This window comes from Solea senegalensis, linkage group LG15 (genome assembly GCF_019176455.1).
Source record: "Solea senegalensis isolate Sse05_10M linkage group LG15, IFAPA_SoseM_1, whole genome shotgun sequence".
NCBI lineage: Eukaryota > Metazoa > Chordata > Actinopteri > Pleuronectiformes > Soleidae > Solea > Solea senegalensis.
The window spans coordinates 10,388,731-10,399,201 of NC_058035.1; the positions used below are offsets into that span (position 1 = coordinate 10,388,731).

The window sequence follows — 10,471 nt, forward strand, 5'->3', positions numbered from 1 at the left end:
TCACTTGTTGGTCCATACATACACACAAACACACACACACACACACACGTACAAAAAAATATGACCTTTCAGAAGTTACCAAACTGCAAATCCTGCCCAAAGAGGCCAATGAAATTACACAATTCAAGCAACCTAAGACGATGATCTTAAATTATGCATAGCCTAAGGTAACAAAAATATTTCCTTCTTCAGAAAGCACAAACACATCACTCATTAATCACGCTTTCCTCTCCGATTTTTTGCCATTTTCACAGAACAAAACATAAACAAACAACAAAACAAGAACACATTTTCACCCATGGATGTTAAAGGGAGAGAGAGAGAAAAGGTTGTGGTTCTTATAGACAAACACTGAAGATTTCATGGAGGAAATGTATGTACACATGCAGGCGTGAAACTCTGTAAACAATCTCAGTAACTTCATGTCTCGTTACAGGCCTGACTGAGCCGAAGAGGAAGAGAAAAACAAAACCAACAGCAACACCAAAGGAATGACATCATTACATAAGAAATATTCCCTTTCTTGAAAACAAGTCAAAGACAAAGTGTAAAATGTAAGAAATCATTTCCTAACTGAAGGCTCACTGCAGTCACCATGAAGGTTGAACATTATTTCACAGCTGCTGGAACAAACTCCTGGTTTCTAACATCGATGACCTATTGCATGTTCGTGACAGATATTGCTTTTCTCGGTTAGATTTATTAGTGGATTTAAACCAAAGCACAGTTCATATTAAGACCACAGATCATTGGCTCTGACTGAATTACATGGTTTTTTTTTTTAAAAAGTGCTTCTGCTACCATTCGACTCTTTAATGACTGACAAGTGAAAGTGCAGTGAGTTGAATGGGAATGTAAAGAATGGTCACATGGATTGGGTTAAGGAGGGAGACGTTTGGTCAACACTGATCAGTGTAGTGTCTATAAATCAGCTGTAAACCTCTTCAGCATATGAGACATCAATGCTTGGACCTCAGCTGGCAGAAAATGATGCAACGTTTATTTTAAAGTATCATTGTTTTGGTTTAGAAGGTGAGATATTTACGCAGAGTCAGTGTAGACTGTGTCCAGTGTCTGTTTGGAGAGGGCGACAATTGAACTAGAACATGATCTGTGTATTGTTTGGATGTGAAACAGGGGCAGCAGAAAAAACTGTACAGTGTAAGTGTTTAAGGGAGCAGCGCACATATAATGTTACATCATTTCTGAATGTTTTGAATCATTTTTAAAGCTGTGTTTTAAAGCAGCTGTTTGGGTTATACTTCCAAAAACAGCGTCAGACAGCGTTGCAAACCCCAGAAAGTGTTCTAAATGTAGCAAACAGCTGGAAAGTTGCTTATTTTCTCAGTTGGGTTTTGGGACATTTTCTCTGCCGTCCCCCCCATTAACTTTAAAACAAAGCGTGAAAGCAGTTCCAGTTCTAATGTCTCCTATTAACAGGCATCCCACAAAATACAACACATTAACTCTGCATACGTACCTCATGCATCGCCACTTAAACTGAATAAAACTAAACTGTCCCCTAAAAGCTGCACAGGTATGAAGCTTCAGTGAGGATGAGGAGGTTTACAGGATCATCTTCTCTGCATCTTTTCTAGCTTTAGGCAGTCGATGCTGTTTGTTAACTGCTCTCTGGAATTATCTCAGCGAGCTTGCTGACGGAGTGAAAGGTTTTAGTGCATTTGAGCAGCAGAGAGTAAAACACAAGGGAAGGGAAGATTTTTCTAATAAATAAATCATATCTGGATGTAAAGGGAGAGTTCAGCAAAGACAGGCATTAATAAAAAGGAGTGCCATGACAGTAGAGGTCACAGAGTCAAGGTCAGCATCATCCTAGCATGCAGGAGTAGGACAGAACAGCCAAGGCGAGGTACACTTCATTCCCAGGTTCTCCCATTATCTTCCGCTGAGCGCAGATACACAGTCATGCAGGGACGCGACACAAGAACTCAGACGTGAGTGGAGCAGACAGCCCATCACAGCAGCGTCTCACTCCCACAGAGCAGGTCGTCTCCTGGTGACAGACGCGAGGACGGGCTCCCACCTTCCTTCCCTCCCTTCCTTCCTACTAACTACTGCAGCGTCAGCAGGACACTCTTACTGAGCTCTGGCACCAATTTGTCAGACGACGCGCTGCGGGAGATCCGAGCGACGGTGAAATGGGAGACGGGGGCGGACGCGAACACTTTCGATCTGACTTCAGCCATACCATAGCAGCTTACCAGGACAGAGCAAAAAAACATATACATCGCACAGGCAACAGAAACTCAAGAGTAGGAAACAAACTAACAGAAAAACAAAACACAAAAGACCAAACATACTTGCACAAATGCATTTTGTGTAAAGTGTCTGTTGCAGCCTCAACCAAATATCCATCCTTTCCACCACAATATGTTTATAAATATATACACACATATGTATATATGTATATATATATATATATATATTTATAAACATATAATACTATTTTATATCATCATTTCTGGATGCTGGGAGTAGTAATCGCTTAGCTGGGGATGGCTTTAGTTAAAAGTCAAGGAGGGTTGAGGGAGGTTGAGGCCATGCTGACAAGTCCTCTCCTGAGGAAGAGGAGGAAGAAAGCAGGGAGGAAGAGGGAGCTCCCCCCGCTGAGAGGTGGACAGTCATAAATGTCAGACGCGCGGTCAACCTGCAGCGTAGCTGCTAAGGAAGGAGTAGAACATGGGCAGCTTCATGCGCTGCTGGTCCCGTCTACACCACGCCATCACCGTACCCTCACTGTTGGCTGTGTAGAGGTGGTGACCGTCACACGAGTACGTCAGGCTGAGGCACACAGTGAGGGAGAAAATGCAATCATCAGGATTCCCCCACAGGATATATAAATGTTAACGGTGGTGTAATTTAGCATGGCTGTGACTCTGTTACTGTACCTGATGATAGGTTTGCTTGACTTGGAAAAGGTGATCTCTCTCACTGGTTTCAAATCCCAGGTGCTCCACAACCTGGAAAAAAAGAATATGTATTATGTCCCGTGTCCTTTATCTGAACACTGGCTCTGGCACTGAGCAGAACTATCAGTATGTATAGTACATATTCTTGGCCCTGAAGGGACAAGAAGTGTTAATAATAAAATAATAAAATTCAATTCACTTCTACTTGTGTGCTCTGTCATATTCCAACCTGTTTACAACCGGTTCACTTTAATAGAACAAAGTTTCTGTTGCCTCTGCGCGAGCACTCGCTAGGAAAGTCTTTTATGGTACATTTGAAGATGCAGTGAGGAAGTCACAGTGCAGCAGCTTCATTAAACCATTTCATGACTTCAAATAGTGCATTTAAATGAAATCAGTGGTCCCCAAATAGGTGTATTTGTATCTTTAACTTTACAGAGTAAAATTTCTGCTTACCTAACAACACCATTCTCCAGCCCACCGGCGATGACGTTGACAGACACACCCTCCGGCTGGTTGGAGAACGCCACAGAGCAGATGATCTCTCTGCAGTGGACGTGACCGATCAGATCGCCGTTCACCGTCCACAGACGCAGGTCACTGCCTCCGCCCACTGAATACAAAGACACATGAGTCATGATAGTGGTGATGATGATGGTCTGGGGATGTAACACACTAATGTAACACTGTGGTCTACAGAACAGGGCGTTCTTCTCCTACCTGAGTCACAAACTGTTGCGATGTCACCTGTGGTCTCACTTGCAGACACAGCAGTCACTGGGCTTTTGTGTCCTGTGAGGCTTTGAACATAACACAGCCTGAAAAAAACACAAAACAGCTCACACAGACGCACAGAGAGTGTATGCAGAGATAAAAAAAGGTCATGATGATTTCCTCTTGTTTTCGTACACACACTGACCTGTTGAGGTCCCAGAGGATACAGGTGCCGTCTTGGCTGACACTGATGAGGATGCTGTATGGTTTGCAGACGAACAGACTGGTGACTTCCCCCGTGTGTCCATACAGGTGAACCTGAGATTCTACCTCCATCTCTGAAGGCTATGAACAGACATGGATCAAATCAAAAACATCCAATAAATTAGAGCCCATAGAGACAGAAAGAACGCAGAAGTCCTGCTTAGAGCTTGTAACATCAGTCCTGGGAAATGCTATCACAACTGGACAGTGTTACGTGTGAAAGTAACTCTCGACAACTCTTGATCCTAATTTTGTTGTTTTGTTTTTTTAATCAGATCTGAGGATGCAAAACACATTGGATGCATTCAAAATGCATTGAATGATGTTCATACCAGGTCTGAAAAGGGTCATCCACACCTGAATACTCACATGTGACTCATTGTTAGCATGGATGTGCCATCTTAATTTTCGCCATTTCCTAAAAAAACTCCATTAATCAACGTCCTATAGGAGTTTCTCTCAATTGCCATTGAAACGCCCTTCAGCACCAGAGAAATAGGAAATGTAGCTGTTGATGGCGACCAATGAAAGTCTAAAGCCTCTCTGATGGCTGAACTCCCAGACCCCTAATCCCACTTGTGGACTCGGTGGAAATGTGTTTCAAGGGCGACTGTGATGTGACTAATGAAGCTGAGCGTTTGAGCACAGTGAAGCTGCCTAAAGAGGGGGAGAGGAGAGTGGGGGTGATGGGAGGTGGGCGGCGGATTGGGCGTTGATGTGGAGGAGATAGGTTAGAGGGAGAGGTTGCCATGGAAACCCACCGTGGTGCTGGTGAAGCGGTTGCTGTAGGCGGTAATGACTCCACACTTGCTACCTGTAAATAGCTGGCAGCTATCGGGCACCCAGGCACAACTGGTCACCTAGAGGAGAGAAAGGGAGAGAGAGATTTTTGGACACAGTGAAAAAGAGAGAGAAACCTGGAAGCTTATTGGATAAATGGGAGGGAAAGAAACACAGTTCTTAGAAGCAATGCAATTATCTCTTCAAGGATTTTTAACTAATGCAGAAAAATCAAAATGTAAAGAAAATATCTGCCATCTGTATCTACTTGCCTCTGCTCCTTTGTGCTGATGCCATGGAAAAGTCACAGAGTTAAAGATGCAATATTTAACATATAAAAATGAAACAACAAAATGGTGTACTTACATTAACCAAAACATTTTTGAATGTTCTTTAAATGCACAGAAATCCATATTTGTATTCAAGGTAACAGACCATTTATTTTTGGTCGCCTTTCATTGAAGTCAACTGCTTTGTGCGTCTCAAAAGAATACAAAAACAATTCCCATGATCCCCTCTGCTTTCTGACAACAAACTAGGTATTTTGTTATTGTTTTGATTGAGAAATCCCTCACAGCTAACAAAAGTTACACACTGTGCCTTTAAATACAGGTTTATCAGAGTGGTAGATATAGTTTAAATCTGAACAGTGCAGCTCTGAAGTCACAGGTAGGCCTCGTTCAGCCAGTCATGCCATTGTTTTGAATATTTTTCAATAAATGCATGAAAAACAATGGTAAAAATACTGTTTCAGCTGGAAGAGGCACAGAGAAGCTGATGACTGCCCTGCTGTTCTCCCTCTTCCTGCTCCGTTTCACATAATGCAGTTCTGAATCACATGTAAATATCAATCATATTGTAGTTCTTCATATTTTTCCAGATGTGTGAATCTTAAGTAGACAAAAATACATGTATGAGACATGTGTGGGGACACCCCTCTAGTGCCAGACTGAATCTGTATGAGTTGCTGTTAGAGGGTCACAGTTTAGTCTTTTCCTGGTTTCAAGAATGTGTTGTTATTAATAAAAGACAAGATGCAAGTAAATAATCTAATAATTTAAATATGGATCATTTATACACTATGATTTCAAAGGAAAACCTGTTATTTCTATAATCATATTGTAGCCATGTGAATTGTAATCTAATTGAATCATGGGTTACCAAGAGATTACCACCCCTAATCGATTAATCCTGTGTGTAGATTAAAACTAGTAACAAGTATTACAGTTACTTCTTCTCTGTCAGGGGCCCTGGATTTTTCTGATCTTCTTACCTGGTGTAGTTGTGAGCACTGAATAAAGTTGATAGGTGGTTCGCTCTGTTTGCTCTTCAGCCTCAGTATGTTGTCTGCATAACCCCAGCTCAAGATGGCTGACCATTGGATGTCTGTGCTGTGCATGCTCCGCACACCTATCAGAGAAGGAGATGCAGAATAAATGGAGTCAGCAAGCCATTGTGGAAAAACTTACTGTTGCTGAGTGGCGCACTCCCTACCTTGCTCCTTGCTGTAAATCATCATGAGGCAGAACTTGCGGGACAAGCCGCAGATGGCTCGCGTGGGAAGAGCCAACAGGGATCCGAACCTCTCCCCGTGTGGCTGGCTGAAGCACACCACTGGGTCTGGAGCAGAGGGCGAGCCCACATACTCACCCCACTTCAGACCTTTGATCCATGGTAGCGGGCTCTGTGGGGGAAGGAAGTGGAAATTGCCAGGTGAGCAGCAAATCATCAGACAGCTTCATTCTTCCTCACTGAACAGTGGTGTGCTAGAAACACCACAACTACACATTGGATTACCGGGCAAACAATTTCTTTGGTCTGTTCTCTGGTTTCTCTAAAGGCCAGCTGGACCAGGAGTCCCATGGCTGCTGGCAGCTCTCCATCAATCGTGAGCTTTGGCCCGGCCCTGCTGATGTGAGAGGCATTGAAGAGCTGCCTGGGCGTCTGTCCGTATGTTTTGATCATTGTCTCCAGGGCCCGTCGCTGTACTGGGTCTTCAACAGACGAAACATCCATGCCAAAATAAGTCTGTGAAAAGCAAAACAAAACTGATGTCAGCAACAACAACTGCAGTATTTTCTCATTAGCGCTAAGCAAATGTGGTGATGCACAGATTCTTACAGCAGGGTGGAAGACGTTGATGGCTTGGACAGCAGCTTTGCCTTTCTGCTTGAGCCCAAACACCAGGTCGATCCACTGACACAGAGTCTGGGAGACCTGGTCAGACTCTAGGGCTTGTCTGTGGATCAGGATGAACAGACGTGGGTCGTTGCGAGCCCAGGGTGGCAAATTCACATGATTCACCCTCTCACCGTTCTGACGAACACCAAAATCAAAACCTGTTCAGGCACAAAAAAATACATTTCATCAGCAGTGAGCAAAAAGAATGAGGGAGCTAAAGGTAGATATGAATGTTGAGGGTATAAATAAAAAATATTACCCTCTCTGTTAACCAAGAATTCTGGGAGGTAGAAAAACTCTGGGATGAGCTCTTTCACATCAGTCATGGACTCATAGGAGGACAGTCGCCACGTCGTGTTCATGGAGTGAAACGTCCGGTCCGGGATATCAAAGCTCTGATCTGATTGAGGCCAAAGACAATCTTATTACAAATTCAACTCACTGATTAAAAAGATCCCCTTTCATGACCAGAGAGAGCATGCTTGGTGAATTCATTTACAATCACACAAAAAAGGTGCTTTAGAGGATCACAGAGGAGGAGTACAGAGAGGATTGAATGGACAAAAATAATTAACATGTATAGAGAAGAAAAGGGGAACACCTGATTAGAGAAAAGTACAGAGGCGTTATAACCTTTAATGCTAACGCATGTTACGCAACACAGGAAACGGCTTGCTTCCAGAATCTTAGCACTAAAAACATGAGCATCAAATGAGATGAAGCAGTCGGGGTAAAGTAGACAGTTGGGACTCAGGGATAAAAGCTATTTGGAGCTGTATGATAATTATCTGCTGTTAAAGAGCCACACATTTCCAGTCAATTAACAGTGCATTTGCTTGTAGAAAGTAAAAAACTATGCAGTTGGACTATCCAGGCGTTTCTCACTTAACTTTCAGGAAACAATAATGTGTGACTCACCCTGGTAGGCAAGGAACATCTTGGTGAAAGGAGGCATCCGGACCAGGAAGTGCAGCACAGTGCCACTGTTGGAGTAGTGTGAGCCGTAATGGTAAGGCTGGACAGGCGGCATGGGATCATCCTCACGAATGCCCTTCTTGTATTCCTCCTCCAAGTACTGCAAAACAAGCACATGTGGCAGAGTGTCTTTTCTTACTGCATCATGGAAAAAACTAAAAGTAACACATGCTACGGTACGACAGGGCCTCACCCTGTAATTGTCCACATATCGATCCTCTTTTTCTTTTGACTGGACTGCAATGGGTTTACTCAAATTCCTGCATGACAAAGTAGAAGGAAAGCATTAACACACCATGGATTTATACAGTATATCCACCAAAATGTGGCATGCTTAATTGTCTGTTTTCCTCTAAACCAAAATTTCACGATTGAGACCATTAACTAACCCTAACCCTCAACCAGAAAACCGGAAGACTATGTCCACTTTTTAGATCCAGACTATGCTTTGAACGTGGCCTGGTTGTTGGTGTCAGACAGGCTGGTCTCACTATATCAGAAACTGCCGACTACTGGAATTTTCACTCACAACTATCTCTAGAGTTTAGAGAATTGTCGGCAGGGAAAAAATATGAATTGAGCGGCAGTTATCTGGGCAAAAATGGTAACAAAACATGCCACTTTAAAAGGGGTCCTGTGTCCCAAATAAAGTTGCCAGTGAGTTTACATTACAATGCTCAAGACTAAAACATAGAACTCCTTTCAAAACACAAAGAGAGATTTAACTCTCCAGCACCTGTAGATGCTTGGATCCTGCAGGTCGAGCGTCTCACTGGTGTAATCTCGCAGGATAAAGGGGAACACAGGATACTGCATGAGGTCGTTGAAGGAGCGCCCTGCGTGCTTGTTGAGATGTGTGAGGTACTCAAAGTTGGTGATCTGACTAGAGCCCCACAGCTGTGTGAGTGCCGTGATGTTGCCGTGCTCCAGCAGGTTGGGCAGATCAGAGGTCAGGATGTTGTGGTAGACGTCGTCACGGAACTAAAGCGAGAACACAGATAATTGAGATTATTTCTAGCTCTAGTGTTAGGAAGGGTCTGAAACTTAGTAAAAGTACACAGTCCCAAAAATAATAAAAAATTATAACATTTATTCAAGTGTACCCAGTTTAAGGCACCACTAAAAAAAATGAGCTCAGTGCAAAGAAGAAGCAACTGATCAACTTTATCAAAACCCAAAAGACAATACATAATAAATGCATAAGATGCCCAACATGGTCATAGGGCTGGTTGATATAGACAGTGACAGGGAGAGAAGGAGGAAAAAAAAGAGTTGTTATGAGCGATATTGGAGCTAGAGATCTTTTTGTCACGTTCTGGTCAAAATACTTTGGTGGTCACTCCCACCGTGCTTTGCTCATCCTGACAGAGGAGACTCTGCTCTACTCTTCTCTGAAAAAATGCAAATGTAAGCACAGCTTTCCATTTATGATATAAATGACAGTGTGCAATGCAATACCATGTTTGTAAATATATTGGAATAATATATACCATCCAATTCTGGCTTTCAATCATATGGAGGACAAAGCAGTAGAAAATGGATGGTATACTATCTAACCCTACATGGTGATATTAAATAGATTTAATGGAATACACTTGCTGATTTGTATACAATTAAAAAAAATCACGAGAGGACCAGCAATGTTTGTAATGTTTAACCACAACACATCATCTTAAATTGAAATATCTTATTGTTTGTCGATCTTTGTAAATCCGCAGATTATCTGAGGACACTGGACTGAGGACTTTTCTGCTTAGGAAAACTCTGGTTTGCACAAAAGCAAGTCTCCCAAGCACACAATAGATTTCTTTTCATATTTAAATAAAAAGTGGTGTAAGATAATGATAGTTATCACCTCAAAGAGAACAGTGGTTTTACATCCGATATGATCATGATTGAATCCTGGCACAGAATACCACAGAGCTTGAGAGGCACCAGGGACAGAATAATAAAGAGGCGACAGTAAACCCTCAAAACAAAGGTTATTTTCAAGCTGCATTTTATCAATTCATACATCTTTTTATTTGAGCATCAGTCGTCTCCTCCTCATTTTTATCCCAGTCCATTATGTGAGGCAACATTTTAATATTCAAATCAAACACAGATTTAATTTTGCTCCACCGATCTCCTGGGTAGTCTAGTATTTATGATAAGCCCTGTCAGTTCTTTGTTATAATAAAATGAAATAATTTAAGTAACACTAGAGGACCTGCTGTATGCCTGTCACGACCGATGTTAGCATTCATTTCAGTATTTCATTCTTGCATGAGCAACCTTCCACTGACGACGTGGTGTCCTTCATTTTTATTCTATGTGACTCACCTTGGTATTGTCAAAGGCTAACAGCAGGGTCCTGCCATTGGTGAGGAATATCTCCACAGCATTGTCTCTTAGCTGCCACCAGCGCTTGTGTACCTCCTTGATCTCCTCATACGTCCAGGAGAAAGAAGGGGCCTCAGTCTCCCCATGAAGGCTCTGTCCAAACACAGGAGCATACGTAAGGTTGAGTTCACATAACGTAGCAGCACCTCTTTTGGTGAAGAAACAAAAGCATGAGCAACAGAGTCTGGCATTACCTGGTTGTCATGAGCATCAGCTGCATTGTCTTCTACAAAGTACATCCCAGA

At 42.6% G+C, this 10,471-nt stretch overlaps 1 protein-coding gene across 1 annotated transcript; it reads right to left on the reverse strand.

The window, feature by feature from the left end:
* Positions 1 to 2: 2 nt before the first annotated feature.
* On the reverse strand, positions 3 to 10,471 carry lyst (lysosomal trafficking regulator). Its single transcript, XM_044046196.1, has 16 exons — positions 10,421 to 10,471; positions 10,167 to 10,319; positions 8,581 to 8,825; positions 8,038 to 8,104; positions 7,788 to 7,944; positions 7,129 to 7,269; positions 6,810 to 7,027; positions 6,486 to 6,716; positions 6,183 to 6,372; positions 5,962 to 6,098; positions 4,670 to 4,768; positions 3,850 to 3,989; positions 3,651 to 3,748; positions 3,387 to 3,543; positions 2,910 to 2,981; positions 3 to 2,802 (listed from the first exon to the last, which is right to left on the reverse strand). The coding sequence occupies exons 1-16, from the start codon at positions 10,463 to 10,465 to the stop codon at positions 2,664 to 2,666; spliced, it is 2,289 nt and encodes a 762-aa protein (XP_043902131.1). The 5' UTR covers positions 10,466 to 10,471; the 3' UTR covers positions 3 to 2,663.